Raw genomic sequence first — 18,259 nt, 5'->3', positions numbered from 1 at the left:
TTAATGCCCTCTCATAATTCCAGCAGAAGCTCACGCCTTATTAATCTCTCTTTACAGATTCTATATAGAAAAGTAGAATCTGTAGGCAGGAGAAACAGTCCGTGTGGAGAGCAAAAGCAGCGTAATGCGCCGTAATGACATCCCGGCTCCCATCAGCGTCTTCTATAAACAGACATCTGCAACAAGTTCAGCAATCCGTTCTATATCTAAAATTCAACTTGAGATAACTTCCCTGACGCTGTGTGATGAAAGACGTTCAACGGTCAGATTTCCCCGACTCCCTCGAATGCATCAGAAATGATCGATCCGACCTCCGTTCAACAAACGAGCATTTTAAGTAGTCTTCTTCTCCTCTAGAGGACAGACCTGACAAAGCTTCATTTTGACTTTTTACAAATCTGCATCATGATGTTGTAATTTTGGCAAAGGTAAGACCCGTTAATAACAGGTTAATCACAAGAAAACGTTTTCTCTTTCTGTAAACAATGCAGCACGTGGAAAAGGAAGTCTTGACGGGAAGTCGTTTATCGCTAACTGCTAGTTATACGCCCGACACGTTCACTGATGTCCCCAGAGGCTATATCGTCGTCAGACTATAGCCGATGGGATCCGAGATTGATGCCTTATTTGTGAGCTTGGGTTACTCTCATTTAGCTTGCTAGTGCTAGCAGAAGCACTCGGTGGCGAGATCTGTTGCTTGTCTTACCTCTGCTGCCTTTTCTGGTCATATTTGCCACTAAAAACATTTATAGTGTCAAACTCAGAAGGTTAATGAAGCAAAGCGACGTCAAAAGAAACGTGCTCTAACAGATAGATTAACTAGTAATATGAAGAGAGATTACAGGAAACGTCCTCATTCATCCATGCCACAGGAAGTTTCCCAATACCAATGTCTTGTATAAAGTTCATCAGTCCGTCGTGTCTGCTCCAATGTCAGAACAAGCAGATTACATCAGGAAGGGAAAAGGAGCCATGTCTGTTTTCCTAATCCAGCTGGCATGTCTTCTCAAAGTCACACTCTGACTGCAACTGAACCAAATTGAATCAAATTAAAGTGAAAAGTGTTCTCCAAACAGTTATTACACTCAATTCAAATTCAAACAGCTCCTTAAGCAGCCCCTTCTGGCTGTCCTGACTGTATCACCAATTTCTACTATTTGTGTTGGAAATTACAGTGTGCAATTAACATGTTTATTCAGCATTCATGGATAGATTTTATAGACATTTAGCAGCTGCTGATCTGATATAACCCCCTTATTTAGACGGGGATGGGTAATGCTGTTAATTAGCAGAGCTTTTGGCCAACTACATAACTGTTAGAGCATTTATATGAGCACGTAAAACTGAGTGTTGAGGATAAATTACATTTTCAAAATGCCTCTTAAGCCTTTGAAAGCCACAAAGCCACAAATATGCATCTGTTTTTGGTTTGTTAATGTGCTGACAGTTGTATTGTTGTTGCCAAGTGTCATTAATTATCTCAGATATTCCATCTTCAGTCAGGTCATGGTGCAAAGGCTATGTACACAGTTAATAATGTGGTCTTACTTGCCTATACCTGTCTTAGTTATGAGCTCAGTCTACACTTTTGCTGTAATACTAATACTGATGCATACAATCCTAATTATCTTTGTTACAATTACCTTTTATTACCTTTAAGACCACATAACAAACCTTGAGTCATGTAATAGTGGGGAATGTCGCTGATAATGTAAACAGTTGTTATCATTAGCCTTCATTTCTTGTTGCTGGCTGAAGTATTTAAAGAGACAGTACCATGACGCCAGCTGGCGAGGCACAGCCAGGGAACACAGGTGCTCTCGTAAGACAGGAAAACACATCGTTAAACTAGATGAAGAATTTTAGTCAGCTGGTTAGCTTAAGTTTGCGACAGTTTAGTTCGCATCTGAGCTTGCCCCTCCAGAGAACAATTTCTTTCTGGAAAGAGGGAAACCTGTGCCTACATTTCAGTTGCCTGTAAAAACCTTGTAGACAATGGACACTGAAGGTTCATTACAAGACTGGTCTGCAAAGCTTACATGCTGCCATGCTCTTGCTCCTGCATTGTCTACAATGACGCAGCAAAAAAACAAATGTGCAGAGATTTAAATGAGAAAATGCGGGCCGAGCCTTGGTCTTCTCAACTGATGACTCCAATCGTAGACCTTTTGAGGGGCAGCCCTTAAAAATGTCAAAGTCAATCTGCTTTATTAACCATCATATCTATGAAATTTGTCAAGGTTGAAGAGCAGTTAAAGTTTTTCTGTGATGGATACATTTTATTTTGAAATATACTTAAAACTGTTTTTATGCTCATCCTCTACCTTACAGGTTCATGATGCTCAGTCTGGAGTTTCACCATTCTTGTCGCTATGACTACGTGGAGGTCCGAGATGGTGACAGCCTCAACTCAGCTGTGATTGGTCGATTCTGTGGGAACAACAGACCTGTACCACTTCAGAGCTCGGGCAACAGTCTGCACATCCTCTTTGTGTCCGACGGTTACAAGAACTTCGATGGATTCTTTGCAACTTTCCAGGAGAATTCAGGCAGGTCAAATACCAGTGTCATACAACAACAAAATACTGTTACTACCAGTATCTATGTTTTTACAACTTTTAAGGAACATTGGTGACACAGTGCAAACCCTACCCTAAAAGCTATAACTGCTGTCTGAGGACAACTTTGACATTAAACCCTAAATCAAGTCCTATTCCAATAAAATTGCCAACAAGTTCACAATAAATAAAAAGTAATTTGGAAAGTAATACTCAATGAACAAAGAGGCTCTTTAGACTCATGGGCTTCAACAAATGCAAACAAGAAGGAAGTTTCCATGTCACTCAGAGGCAGATGTCTAATAAAAAGCCTTTAACGGTGCGTGACTGACACCTACACGTTTCGGCAAAATCCTTCGTCATGGTGTTGAGCCTGCTAACAGCCCATTGAAAATATGAGGGCCAACTAAAATGTCCTCACTTTCCAGAAATGTCCTCATATGGAGGGTCTAAAACACACACACACACACACACACTTGTAATGTATGAGCAGCTAAGCCAGATCTAGTAAAAGTAAACAGAGGCTCTCTGTCTACAGACACACTCTCTAATATATAAATGGAAAGTAAAACTGACATTTAAACTGTGCCAGCTTTGAATCCCTTGATGTAGCTTGTTGTGTGCAGCTGTTCCTTTTCGCACACAGATTGTATCATTATGTAGCTAATGATTACAAGGTTTCTTTTTGTACCCCAAAGTTCACACACTCGTATGTTTACAGCCTGCAGCTCCTCTCCGTGCCTGCACGATGGGACTTGTATCCTGGACAGTTCTTACACGTACCACTGTGCCTGTCTGGCTGGCTACACAGGCAAGCGGTGTGAAAACGGTGAGTGTAAACATAACTGTACAGTCATGCTTGAAAAATGCTAATATTTTGTGTTTTTTTGGAGGATACTGACGTAAGGAAAGATAAAAATCCCTGCAGGATTTAATCACAATGAAGAATAAACAAGTCTTTACGACATACTGTAGGCATGACTTTATTTTTCCATCTTTCCAGACGTCTTAGCGCCATGTGTCTTATTGTATTGACGGTTATGAAAGCTCAAAATTCTTTTGGTATTTTTCATCCAAACTCGGACACACCTGGTTACAACAAACGCATCAACAACTGACTTAGTCGTAAAAGCCTGTCAGTGATTCAGAGTCACAAGGGAGCAGTCTGTGGTTTGGACGAGGTTCAGGCCAGCTGCCTTCCCTGTTAGTTCAGTCCCATCGACAGTTTTTGGTCAGTCAGCTTTAAAAGAAGTAGAAAACAAATTACAGCAGATGGGGAGCAGATCCAAATGACCGTGTAACAAATATTTTTGTATGAAATTAGGCACTGCTACTGCTATGGGCAAAAGAAAAAGAAGAAAACTAAGGAAGGTTTAGGTTCTCCTACAAACATACACAGAAAAAATGCTTATTTTTAGAGTTAGCTAAGAATTGCTGTGGTTTCTAAAGATACCCACTATATGCCACCCTAAATGTGCGGCCATTTCAACCACCACACTGGCAGAGCTCATGTGGAGTCCAGCTCAATCAGAGAGCGGTTGGCCCTACGAGGTCTTTTATTTATGGTTGTCTGGACCCCAACTTGAGTTTTTTATATCCTACACACCTCCCTTAAGATCCTGCAAAAACAGACTTCCTGAACCCCACTCCCTTTTTTTTACCCATGGACCCTTTTTTAAGGCTAAATTTGAGTCAATAAAACTGATGGTGAAACAATTCGACTTCTGTAACACAAGCCAGCTTTTCCGCTGGAGGAGCCCCCCATAAAAAAGTCCACACAGTGTGCATTCATCTGTATTCCCGTGAGGATTCCTCAGCTGTTAATCTTAATGGAATAGAGCTGGAATATCGCTAATGTCTGACATTTTGTAGAGGAAGTGTAGTCTACATTTGTGCCTCGGAGGCAGATGGAGAATTTAAAGTATGAACCTGACATCAGCCATATTTTACATCTCTAATAATCAACCTGTCAGCTGTTGTAAGCCTGAGCTAAAACTCTTTCTGTATAACAGAGTTTTGACATGTTATGAGGATAGAAAAAGACTTCTCTCCACTTTCTGGCACCGTTTAATCTCTCTTAATCTGTTAAGGCGTGCAGCGCTCAACATAGTTTCCAAGGAGCTAACTAAAGGAATGATGATTAACTTACAGTGTGTGTGGTTCTTTGTATTATGTAAGCATTCCACCCAAATAAACTCCACTGTGATTATATCTCAAGAGAAAACCTGTCATGGAAGATTGGATTCTCAAAGCACAAAACAACAATACCCACAACACCCCAGGATCCATCAACAATTTCAAAGGTCAACAACAGTTTACTTGTGGTCAGCCAACAGCATTCCCCGCCCCCTAGGGGGCTAAATGTTGAAAATACTGTGAAGCAGATCATTGGGACAGTTCCTTGGTTTGAAGCTTTAAAAACACAGCCAGTGAATGTCATGGATCTGACCCAACTTAAACCCAACAACACAATAAACTCCACAGGGAATATCCCTCAGAGGGTTATGGTACGATAACCTTAGTGTTAACACGTATGTGTTTGGGCTTTTGTGAACTCCTGAACCACAACATTTGGAGTTTGCATTTAAGCTACAAATAGATGGCAAGTCAATTCATGTCCTTTTTTTAAGGCAAATCAAGTCTTTTTTTCCACCCAAGATCCAGCACTCTTACCTGTAGTATCTGCTCTTTGTAAAGGTTTTTATTAGTAGCTCATCTAATAATGATATTATTGGCCAATTTATATAATGTGTTCAAAAAGAATGACGATGAATTGTATCTGTATTATCTTGGCACAGACGCAGCCATGATGATGGTCTGGTCTGAGACCGTATTGAGTAGTAACGAGGACGACTGATGAGGCTTCTTTTTGGGGTCTTTGATGTTGCGTGATGCCATTGCGAGGAGTTTGACTGACAGCCAGTCATCCAGTCATGACAATCACATACCGGGGAGCTTTTTGAGTCGTCCAATCATGATTCCCAGTTTGCGCTGCGTACAAACTTGATGGTTAAACAGAAACTTGACAACATTGAATTTCATCATTTTACATTTAACAGCTAACATTCAAACTTATGAACGCACTCAAGTCATCCGAGTCATCATGCCTCGAGTCAATTCGAGTCTCAAGTCATTTATTTTTTGTCAAGTCAAGTCACAAGTCATCAAAACAGTGACTCGAGTCGACTCGAGTCCAAGTCACCAAGTCTCAAGTCCACATCTCTGCTGCTTACTCGCAACACTTGCAGAGACCGGAAAAGCAGCCGCTTAGCGCCTACCCTCTCTGTCACACCAACCACTACTGGCTGATGGAAAACTTATCACTAACTTGACACCGCTTGTGACTCCCAGTCCATAATTCTGCATAGGCTTTCATCAGTGGGCCATAGGCTAAATCACCATTGTGTTACCTCATTCAGTGGTAGATAGTGACTTAACAGACACATTTAAATGAAAATCTTCCAGATTATTACTTTAATGTCATGGATGCTTTTATTTTGCAGTAGATTGTCACATAACAGAGTAATACACAACATTGCCCCACCCCCTTTACCAACCCCCTATACCCCACTTCATAAAACCTACTTTTACAACACTGGAAAATTGAACTGTTTTGACTAAAGCTCATTTATTGCATCTATTTATTCCTCTTTTACAAGCTATGTTTGAAAGTCTTGCTGTGAACTGTTCACACTTAACCACAATGGGTGAAATTATTCATTAATGAGCCTCTAAGGAAGCAGGCCGGGCTTTTAAAGATGTGGATATTTTTAAATTCACAGTCTGAGAGCGGAGATTTTGCTTTATGGGCTACCTGTCGGACCTGCAAACACCAGACGGTGATAAACCCACTGAAGGTCTATTTGTGTGGTCTTCTTCTTCTGCAGGGAGATGCAGTTAACGGTTGTTGGAGGAATGCTAAGAGATGCCTCCCCAACCCTTTTTACATGTTCATTTTGTTGCATCGAAACAGCCTGTGTTCATGAATAAAATGTGCATGCCTGTGTTTCCACTCAGTGGTGGGCTGCCAAAGGCCACCGATTCCCACTTATGGGTCCACAGAGGGTTTGTTTCATCACTCGGGCGCACGCATCACTTTCCGCTGCGATCCTGGCTTTGAGCTGCGAGGGGTTCGTACAGCTATCTGCCTGAGTGATGGTTCCTGGAGTGCACTGGCCCCAAAGTGTGGTAAGATATTAAAGTGAATTGTTTATTTCTCTTTAAAATACTGCGTATATGAGTCATTCACTTATGGATTAAGGTCATACATAATGCCCTTTAGTGCAGATAACTTCTTGAAGCCTGGTTTTCTTTCCTGTCTCCAGTGCCAGCCGAAAGAGTCTGCACCTTACCTCCAAAGCCAACACATGGGGACCACTTCCTGGTTTATGGACCCAATGATGTCATCATCGCTCTGCAGTACCTGTGCTACCATCCCTATGAACTCAGCGGGAACTCCCAGAGAACCTGCCTTCCTAACAACACCTGGAGCGGGCCTCCTCCTGTGTGCACCAAAGGTCAGACAGAGTGTTTTGGAGATAAAAAAAAAAAAAAGGATGAGTCAGTGCAAAAAGTGCAAATAACAAATTCCATTTGACTTCATTTAATGAGGATAAAAATCCTTAATGGATCAGAAAATGAGTCACAGCCTGGAGCAAATCTGCATGCCCAGCCAAGTCACAATTCAGTAATTTCTTTTATTCTTCATTTGCAGTGAATAACACTCTCACTGAAGCAGAAAAGGACAAAGACAAGACAAAAGAAATAGAAACAGATGTTTACATCGACAAAGACATCAGCAAAACTAAAGAGAAAGACCAAGAGAACACAGCTGGAGAGAAAGAAAGTGGAGGAAGAGATATAAACACTGGGCACAGGAATACAACAGCAGTCGACAGAGGAGATAAATACACTGGTACCATTCCAGATATAACTGTGGTTGAGGGTAGGAATGAAGAAGAGCCAGAGGAAAGAAATACTGGGTCAGAAAAACCCACAGGAGGAAGCAAAGATAAAGAGGACGGTGAAGGCCCAGACAACAGCTTGAACACAGTTGAGAAGAAAGAACCGGAGGTAGCAAAGCCACCTGTGAAAAAAGAAGACACAGGCGTTGATACAGGAAAGACGGACATAACTGAAATAGTTGTGATAAAAGACAAAGGACAAGGGGAAAAGGAAAGGAAGGAGGAGCAGGTGAACGGGAAAAAAGATCGAGACAAAGTCGGCCCTAATGATACCAAGCTCAGGACGGTGATATCTGAGGGGGAAAACACAGTGGAGATATTTGAACTGGAAATGACAAAGAACAACACAGTTATACAAGATAGAACAGACACAAAGACAGACAATAATACCATAGATACCACTGGGAGGAAGATCATTCCCACTCGAGTAAACATTACACAGTACACCATGTACAGAGCGGGAGGTGAGGAAAGTGGGAGGCAAAGGGAAAAACCAACAATTAAAGAGGAAAAGGCAGAGAAGGAGCCTGCTGAGAAAACAAAGGAGGAGTTGGAGAAGGAGAGAGAAAAAGAGAAGGAGAAAGAAGCAAACCAAAGCTTCACAGGTGAGATACCCACAGAGGAAAAATTCAAATTAATATTATTACATCTCTTTGATCTTCACCCTTACCGACTGTCTGTCCCCCTCCTGCAGAGAAAAACTGCCCTCCTCTCCCTCGCCTCTACCACGGCTACCACCAGCCGGTGCCTGGGGTAAAGCCCGACACGGTGGAGTTCTTCTGTAACCACTCGTACGCCCTCAGTGGTGACACCCGACGTAGCTGCCAGACAGATGGAACCTGGAGCGGCAAACAACCCCTGTGTGTCAGAGGTACTGATGTCTGTTTGGTTCTGCATACTTGGCCAGAGACAAAGGTCACTGTGACCTAATGAAAGTTGCGCTAATTATGACAAAAATTACTCAAAAATGTCTGCCAGGATAGAATTATTAAGTGATGACACTCTATACTTAAAAGGTCAAAGGTCAGCCACGATACGACATCAACATTTTCTGTCAAAAAACACCATTCTGGCCACTCTTCCGCACCATAACACATGAAAAATTCTAATTTTCAGTTTGTTTATTTTCCAATTATGATAATAATGATGTGAGTTGTTTGTGTGTGGAAGGTAATGCATTGATAGATTATTAACACCTTCTAATAAGGTAAAGCACCTTAAGGGCCTGTGTCCACTTACGCCATTTTTAGCGCTGGCAGCCCCCATGACCTCAATTTCAGAGCGCTTTTTACCGATGCTTACTGTTGCTAGGTTACGAAAGTTGTCTGGCAGCACTTCTGCTTCCCTCGGTAGTGATCGTTAAGTCTGTTTTAAATTGCTCTGCATGCTTAATATTTGCTTTTATTTAAGGAAATTGTACAAAGAACATATAAAAACAATGCAAAGACAAAAGGATTAGCTTCTCCTCCGCCATTATGGTTGACAAAGAAGATATAGTAGAGTCCCACCCCTTCTTGATTGTGTGTGACATTGACATGTGACATGGACGTTAGCGGCGGTGTTCCAAAAGTAGAAATATTTTCAACTAAGATTATGTGAACAGAGAGCATAGACTGTATAAAAATCGACATGACAGCTCCCTTAAAGTGAAGCCAAAACATCTCTAGCGCCCCCTGCTGACTTGCTGCAGTATAGGTTATAAAGCCCGCCTCCTCCATGTTAACAGATGGGACATTAGTCAAAATATAAAATCAAAATTCACACCAAATAAATGTTTCTCAAACATGGTCATTATAGGTAGTTCTTATCATGCTGATTTACGTCCAAGTGTTCAATTTTCTGACAAGTTTAGTTATTTGATGCTGTCAAAAGGATGATTGACAGCTCTGTTGACAAATACGGCTCCTGCAGCCGATCTGTTCCGGATTAGCAGAGTAGAGCAGAGCGGAGAAAATGCTGAACTGCATTGAATTTGTTTAGAAAATAGGCGCTGCCAGTGGACACTTAGGCCCTAAAAGGTTTTAAAGCAGAAACTGCAGACTGAATGTTTAATTACAAAATGAGCAAGTGGTTGAGTAATGTGTCAGGGCTCTTTGTTTTCTCACTTAATATCAGGCCATTAAACTTTTAGATATAAAGGCTAGTAAGTAAATGGTTATAAAATGCTTAATGCTAAATAAATGCTAAAGTTAAATGATAGTGGCTAAAGGATTTATTCAGGATAATTATCCATCAGTCTAGAGCTGCAAATGTTAATTAGTTCTAAATGGATTTTGGGCCTGTATGTTCTTCAGCTCTTTGCCAAAAGGTAAGTGGTCAAACTATCCATTAGCTGGACTATCCTGATGAATTAAAGAGCTGACATAAAAAGACAAAGCAAGTTCTGCTGTGGGAGGATATGCAGCTGCCAAAGAATATTTTTCAACTCGACTGGATAGATGTTTCAACATTCTGTTTTTCTCTGGCTTGCTGAGATTTAGAAGAGAGTATTGTACTCTCAGGACTGTTTGCTTTATGAAACTACAGCCTGCAGCCGATTAGCTCACATGTAGGTTAAAGGACGACTGAAACAGGGCCAAACAGCGAGTCTTGCTCCGTCCAAAGCTAACAAAATCCACCTGCACCTCCCAAGCACTTGCCGCTTTGTCATTTATGTTACTGTTATAAGACAAACAGAGACAGGTTTGGTTTCAGTGTTTATGCCAGAAGATGTTAATGCAACTTTGGTGTGTGTATTGCTCGTGTAACATTAATTTGTGTTTATTTGCAGCATGTCGGGAGCCCAAAGTGTCAGACCTGGTTAAACAAAGAGTCCTGCCACCTCAGGCACCATCCAGGTATGTCTACTAGTGCACTGTGTTATATAATAAGCATGAATATTACCAAGCATGTCACTTTCAAATGCATTTACTCAACCTCAGGGGTGTGTCTACATATCCTCTTCTTTTCCCCTCAGAAAGACACCTGTGCACAAGCTCTACTCCTCAATGCTGGGCCGGCTGCTGCAGTCTGACGACCCTTCAAAAGGCCCCCCACTGCTTTCCAAGTTGCCTCAGGGCTTCCATCAACTTTACACGCACATAGAGTACGAGTGTGCCTCTCAGTTCTACCAACACTCTGGCAGCTCACGCCGCACTTGCCTGAAGACCGGGAAATGGAGCGGGCGTCATGTGTCCTGTTCACCAGGTGAGGGCAGCAGAGGACCACATGAAAAACCCACCTTACTTTCATAGAAGAATCCTACTGACACAAAATTAAATACAGTGATTTATACCCACATATAAACAACTGTAAGACGATACAGAATCATGATGAGATCACATGGATGTGGTGTACTTATCTCACTGTGGGCACATGCATTATTTTCATCCTCTTCATCCAGCTCCTAAGTAGCCTACACCTGCCAGTTTAAGTCCTCTCATTACTGCTCTGTAAAAAATGCTAAGCTAATGAAGCGATTAGCTAATATGAGCTCTGAGGTAGCACTTTGAGATAGTTTAAAAGCTGGGCATCTTTGATTAAAAAAGGCTTCTTCCAGGGTGTAAATGTACAAACTACCTGCACAACAGTCTCATTTTAATCTACATCGACAACGTCTTAAATGTGAAATCACTTATGTTAATAATGTAAACACAGCCAGGTGCTGTGACAAATGGTAAATGGACTTTACTTTTCTAGTCTTCCGACCACTCAACGCGCTTTTACACAACTTGTCACACTCACCCATTCACACACTCATTCACACACTGAAGGCAAAGGCCTAAGTGCCAATCTCCAGTCTGGATCTATGCACATTCACCCACCAATGGCTACACTTTTGGGAGCATTTTGGAGTTCAGTGTCTTGTCCAAGGACACTTCGATATGTGACTGTAGTCGTCAGAGATCGAACTCCCAACCTTCTGAGAAACGACAGACTCTACCACACAGCCGCCCACAGAGGTTTGCACATTCCTCACAGATGACGGTAATATAGTTATGTGTCCATGACCTTCTAATTTTGTCATTGCTTCTTACAGAAAGGTTCTTGTTCACATTATAGACATTCGTTTGTGGCAGGGGTTCAATAACTTTTGATGATGCAAACAAGCAAGGACAGCCTTGTCGAGTTTAGTTGAAGTCTGACCAACACCCGAAGCTGCAGACTGTCAGAATCAGAATCAATTTATTGCCAAGTAGGTTTTCACACACAAGGACTTTGACTTGGTGTTTAGGTGCAGAACAATAAACACAGGGGTAGAATTAAAAACAACAATAGGTAGCGAGGAGCATCAGTACCCCTACTGTTAGGGAACATAAATAGAATAATAGAAGAATGAAGAATATAAAAACGATATAATACAAAATACGTACAATAAGTGAAAGTGAAGTAAATGTTTTGTCTGTTCCTGCTTTGTTAATCTGGATCTGTTCATAGCTCTCTTGCTGTTTAGTTTGGTTATCCTCGTACAGCATGTACAGAAGCTCATCCACTCACACTGTACTTTCACATTTGCATGAAAATGTCGGATGTTTTAAGGATGAATCTGATGCTATAACACTTCAGGTTGCCCTGACTTCTTCCGAACAGAGAGGTACAGTTTGAACCGAACTCCAAACGTAATCACTTAAAAGGAGTTATTTGCTTTCTTCATAACAACTTCCAAGATCATCCTCTCTGTGCAGAGCGTAAGGGGATCATACTGGGGCAGCAACTTTTATCACTATTTGTAGAGGTCACAAAACTGTCCAATGCTTATGGCTTATACCAACCTGGAAAGATGTAAGGTGTGTGGGAGGTGTTTAACTTTAATAAAAGGGGTCTGCACACTTTTATTAAGGGGGTCAACAAACACTTGACATACAGTAGATTCATTTTTGAAGGGTGCAGAACACGATATTGTGGAACAAAGTCCCAAGAACAGCTCATAAGTTGCTTATTTATTACTTGTTTTATTCATATTTATTTATTATCAAATCAGGATAAAGTGTTACGGCCTTCTCAAGACTTTTGTTTTTGAGTATTTTGTTCTATCTCTGCCTCTGCTTTGCATTTTGGCAGCAACAACTGAAACAGCAGGCTTATGTGCACGTTTAAAATAAAGCTCTCAGGAGGGCAACACTGTTCAAAGAGCGTCCCACAGCAATAAGTGTTGACACAGTCTCAATGTAAGTCTAATTTTTCCCTGTCCTCTTTTTCTCTCTCCTCCTCTTGCTTATGGTCCTTCCCCTCTCCATCCTCTCATCCTGTCACCTCCTCTTTGGCAGTGTGTGGGAAGCATCCAACCTTTGACCCAGAGAGGCCGGCAGAGGCTCACTGGCCTTGGCTGGCAGCCATCTACCGCCGCTCCACCAACGGAGCGGAGACAAAGGTGTCCAAGGCAGACAGCCAGGCAGGGTCCCTGAAGAAGAACGTTGGAGCAGGAAATGGAAACTACAACCAAGCATCTGACTGGCAGCTGGTGTGCAGTGGGGCTCTGGTGAACCAGCGGAGCGTGGTGGTGGCTGCACACTGTGTGACCGAGCTGGGGAAGGTGTATCCACTTGATGCAGCTAAGATCAAGGTGGTGGTGGGGAAGCACTTCCGGGATGACCACAGGGAGAGTAAAGGTCTTCAACACCTGAGGGTAAGCTGAGGGAGATATTGTTTTTAATAATTCTTCTAACAAAACTTGCACTCTAAATCCACGTCTTTCTCCTTCAGGTGGCCTCAATTGCTGTTCACATAAACTACGACCCCCATATCCTCGACTCAGACATCGCTGTGGTCAAATTACTGGACAAAGCAAGGATTGGAGAGAAGGTTTTACCCCTCTGCCTCTCAGACAGCCAAGGAGAAGAGGTAACCGCTGGACAGGGGCTTGTGACAGGCTGGTCTCCATTTCCTGATCCAAGTTTAGGCCCCGATGAGCGGGCGAGGGTGGGGCAAGTCCACCTCGCTGATGTAGTTCCCTGTGAGCAGCAGTATGCTCGCAACGGGGTGCCAGTCAGCGTCACAGACAATATGCTTTGTGGCAGCCAGAAGCCTGACTATGGGCCCTCTAACATATGTCCCTCTGACACTGGGGGGATCCTCGTCCTCCCTGCACTCTCTGAGAACCAGGCCAGCAGCCATCAAAAGCTCAGGGAGCAGAGGGAGAGCAAAGGGCTGTGGAGACTGGTGGGACTGGTGAGCTTTGGGTATGATCAAGGGGAGTGTGATCCTGACCTCTACACGGTTTATACATATGTAGCGAACTTCAAAGACTGGATAGAGAGCAATCTGAAGTAAAAATCCTACTGGCTGACCCTCCTTCTTCAGTCTTTGCTTCTAAAAAATGTCTTCACATCTTACATCCCCTCCAAAATCTGGTCTGTTTTTCATCCCCTCTAATCTTTTTTTTTTCCTCATGCACAAGGGCATTTTCTCACTCCATGCAGCAGCACTGGAAACACTGGACAACACAGTGCTCTAACTGAAGGGGGTGCTAACACATTAGATGTGCTGGGCATCACAAGACTTCAGTGTTCAGGTCTCTAAAACTGAGGTTACAGACTTGAAAATGACCAGAAAACCGTCTTGAGCCTCCGGGTCATGATGGTTTTTATTCTACCCATTGGTATGTATATATGTTGTAATGTACTGTATTATTCAAGCAATATAACGACTAAAGAGATGTACATATTGTATTAAATCATGACGTTTTTTAATTAAAGAAATGTGGGTGTGGTAAAGCTGGTAAGAGTCTGGTTACTTTAGTGTGTCTGCATACCATACACAGATATTTTCTACTGACTGCGTCCAGATTTCAATCATTACATTACACCATATATTTGCTCTATAAAGCACATGATGGGCGCACGCTGTGAAGCAAATGAATCCAGGTCAGAGCAGCACCATTTTCACAACCGTAAACGGAGCACGTTACTCACAGATCAATTCCCTCTTCTGCACGCAAATTAAATCAATTACTTCCAATCTGACCCTTCTCCATTATTCAGAAGTGAGATTACAGAGATGGAGGATCTGCAGCTTATATGGACTTCCTAAAGGGGGCAGGAAAGAATACATTTTTACTGTATGTTCAGGAGACACAATGAAGGAGCTGGGCCCTGGTTGTTGGTTCATTTCCTCTTAATCTGATGATATTTAAATAATACTGAACATGATAATGGTTAAACGTTGACGCTGATACTTAAATAACGTCTCAATTCTTTAACCTGCATTAAATTGTGCTTCTTAGAATTTTATATGACATTATTACACGGCTTTGTTAAATACTTGAGTCTGATTGGTTAATCACAGCATTCCGAGGTCTGCTATTTCTCGATAACAGACTGTTGTTTTGAAGAGCAGACAGTTGCTTGGGATGCGGCTCTAATCACTTAATCTGGAGGACTAACTGTTATCATATCAATCTGCCAAAAGAAGTCCGGTAAATTTGACGTCGGCCTGTTTACAGAGGGAAAAAAGAAAAGCGATAACGATGCAAAAACTGTAGGCTATGACAGAGAGATTTACACTGAGGACTTAACTGAAGACGGCACATGAAGTAAACATCAAAGGGAACACAGTACGAGATACAGTGCTGTTTAAAGACAGTAAATAGAAAAGAAAATGTCAACAGACTCTGACAGTGACGAGACAGAAAACCTCAATCAGGTGCTGCGCTGATTCCTGCGGTCCCGTTCAACTTGTCAACGTACTTCCATCAGTGGAGAAGTTTCCATTTAAGGTGAGTAAAAACAGCTCGGTTAGCTCATTTTAATGTGAGTAATAACACTAGCTTAGCTCATTTTAATGTGAGTAATAACAGCCATGTTAGCTCATTTAAACGTGTGTAACGTTAGCTAGCTTAGCTCATTTTAATGCCAGTAAAAACAGCTAGGTTAGCTAATTTTTATGTGAGTAATAATAGCTAGGTTAGCTCATGTTAATGTGAGTAATAACAGCTAGGTTAGCTCATTTTAATGTGAGTAAAAACAGCTAGGTTGGCTCATGTTAATGTGAGTAATAACAGCTAGGTTAGCTCATTTTAATGTGAGTAATAACAGCTAGGTTAGCTCATTTTAATGTGAGTATAAACATCAAGGTTATCTCATTTTAAGTCAAGTCAAGTTTATTTATAGAGCACATTAAAAAACAACTCATGTTGACCAAAGTGCTGTACAACAAAGAGGATCCACATAGACAATATAATACAAATAATAAAATGACTAAAATAGGAGAATAAAATAGAGGAATAAAACAATTAAGAGCAGTGATAAAAAGGAAAAACAAAATAAATATGGAAGAATTGCTGGATGGTATAAGATAAAATAGGAAGGGTCAAGCTCAACTAGAGTTGAAGGCGAGAAAAGATGGGTTTTTAACCAGGACTTAAACTTTTCAAGGGACTGGGCAGTTTTTTTATGTGGACCATAGCATTCCATAGCTTAGGAGCAGCTATTGCAAAGCCACGATCCCCTCTATGTTTGAGTCTTGATCATGGGACTTCAAGGAGCAAGTGGTTGGTTGACCTAAGTGCTCTAGCTGGTATGTAGTAATGCAGGAGACCGGCAAGATAAGAAGGAGCCATTCCAGTTAAAAGCTTAAAAACAATCAACAACATTTTAAAATCAATCCTGAAACGGACAGGGAGACATTGAAGGGAGGCCAAAATTGGCATAATACTGTCATACTTTTTCCTCCCTGTTAGTAGATGCATTTTAATATGAGTAATAACAGCTAGGTTAGCTCATTTCAGTGTGAGTAAAAACAGCTACGTTAGCTCATTTTAATGTAAGTAATATTAGCTAGATTAGCTCATTTTAATGTGAGTAATAACAGCTATGTTAGCTAATTTTAATGTGAGTAAAAACAGCGAGATTAGCTCATTTTAAGAAGGCTAGATTTAACCGTTGCTATGGACGCAGCTCTCACTGTGAGTGTAACATACTATTTGTAAACTGAAAACGGAAATATAATAATTTTTAAATTAATAAAATCATTTCCAAATCAATATTTTGTGTCAAATAATTGATTTCATCATTAAAAAGCTGTGTAATAAGGGGGGGCCTGCTTACTCTGTTGGGGTTCCATTCCGCGATAACAACCTGCTCACTACACATTATCTGTTACTTGGCTTTCTTAGAATTTAGGTTAAGTTGTGGATTCTTTAGCAAAAAAAAAAGAATAGTGCATCTTTTAATCAACTCATAAAATGTAGTAACCAGTTATGATTGGCAAGAACCGATATAAGAAGTGTTTGCCAAATTATCCAAAGGCCTCTCTATACTGCAGTAACATTGTCTGTTACTTAACCCCTCATACAAAGGATTGCAATGACTGAATGAAATGATAAAAGCACATGTGTAACTTTCCCGAGCTCCACCCAAACAGGAAAGACCAGAATCTTTTACTGCTTCTCAATCAGAGGAAACATAAGATGAGAGGTGGCTGCCAAAATTAATACCTTTGTCTTCAATCTCACGTTTGTAGATAAGAAAAAGGATTGGATGACAAAAAAAAGAACCCTAAAACTGTCATAAGGATGAGAAAGACAGGCACATAAGTATTAACATTTACTACTAACATTTGGTGGTGCAGTGATGAGTGGTGTCACTGGTAATCCAGTCTCCTGACTACCTATTTAGATGACTAAGTGGAATATTTTTCCGCCCATGAATTGTTTAAATTATAGCATGTCATGAAGCTCAAGCTACAACCGCAAAACTCTGTACTATCACCTCTGTTGGTATCAGTTTCCCAGTTTCTAAATGACCCTTTATCTCACTCATGTTGTCCCACCCGCCACAATAATCTTTAAACATGGTTTGCAGTGCTGTGGTTTTAAAAGTGACTCCTGCTTGGTGAGTACTAAAATTGAACTTGAACTTATATGCATGGAAAGCAAACCAGTGTTATTCGATCACTCTTTCCTCAATGAAAACATTCCCATCATCGCACTCTTGTTTTTCAGTAACCAGGTACCACATTTTGTTTCCTCAACTGAAGTTCTTTCCTCTCCAGCCCAACAAGCAGGTCAGTGACACGTCGGCCACACTTTCTGAGAAGATGTGCCAAAAAAGGTATTACATAACACCTGTTACACCTGGGGGAGTATGTAAAGTTTTATATAATGCTTTTTTTCTCTGCAATCCACATTTGATGTTGCTGTTAATTTATACTAAGCTCCAATTTCAGTTCTTTTAACTTCTTTCTTTAATAACCTTCAAAATAAAATCCCTCACAATGTGGCTCTTAATTTATTTTTCTGTCTACTTTCTATTTAATATTGTTATAATTAATAATAACCTATCCAGCCATTTATAACACCTAGTCGTAATAATTTCACTTCACATTTGGAAAACTCCTGCATGAGCCTTCGTTGAACTCCACAGGGACATCCCTCAAAGGCTTTCTGTCTTTCCTTCACCCATTTAGTGAAGTTGAACAACAGCCTAGTATAGTCCCATGTTTCCCAGAGCAGAGTCCTGTCCACTCGGGCTGGGAGACGGTCTGTTCACAGGCCCTAGTTAGCTCACAGGGCATCATCCTTAGAAACACGGACGACACTTAACCAAGACCTGGCTGTCCTGGGAACAGAGATGTAACCCGGAGCAAAGTACCTGGATAATGATGAGAAAATGCCACCATGAGAGCACCAGAGTTAACGCGAGGCGGAGGGGCAAAATACTTCACACCAGACTTACACAAAATATTTAGGTCCCAGTCCAGATTCCCAGTTGAGCTGATGGCTCCTCTGTGCTTTGTTCTCAGTGGGAGGAGAGGAACCCT

At 41.3% G+C, this 18,259-nt stretch overlaps 1 protein-coding gene across 1 annotated transcript in view; it reads left to right on the top strand.

Moving 5' to 3' along the window:
- The window catches only part of pamr1b (peptidase domain containing associated with muscle regeneration 1b), a 28,407-nt gene extending 14,199 nt beyond the window's left edge, over positions 1-14,208 (top strand). Inside the window, exons 5-14 of the mRNA XM_069686277.1 lie at positions 2,332-2,549; positions 3,280-3,387; positions 6,576-6,746; positions 6,884-7,075; positions 7,273-8,127; positions 8,217-8,393; positions 10,293-10,359; positions 10,479-10,708; positions 12,769-13,127; positions 13,205-14,208. Coding sequence (XP_069542378.1) covers positions 2,332-2,549; positions 3,280-3,387; positions 6,576-6,746; positions 6,884-7,075; positions 7,273-8,127; positions 8,217-8,393; positions 10,293-10,359; positions 10,479-10,708; positions 12,769-13,127; positions 13,205-13,771 — 2,944 coding nt within the window. The 3' untranslated portion in view covers positions 13,772-14,208. The remainder of the gene's footprint in view (positions 1-2,331; positions 2,550-3,279; positions 3,388-6,575; positions 6,747-6,883; positions 7,076-7,272; positions 8,128-8,216; positions 8,394-10,292; positions 10,360-10,478; positions 10,709-12,768; positions 13,128-13,204) is intronic.
- Positions 14,209-18,259: the final 4,051 nt, after the last annotated feature.

This window comes from Semicossyphus pulcher, unplaced genomic scaffold, assembly GCF_022749685.1.
Source record: "Semicossyphus pulcher isolate SPU_LCO1_2020_fin unplaced genomic scaffold, fSemPul1.0.p SCAF_8, whole genome shotgun sequence".
NCBI classification, from domain to species: domain Eukaryota; kingdom Metazoa; phylum Chordata; class Actinopteri; order Labriformes; family Labridae; genus Semicossyphus; species Semicossyphus pulcher.
The sequence above is the reverse complement of the archived record's forward strand: the minus strand, read 5'-3'. Positions and strand labels throughout refer to the sequence as shown.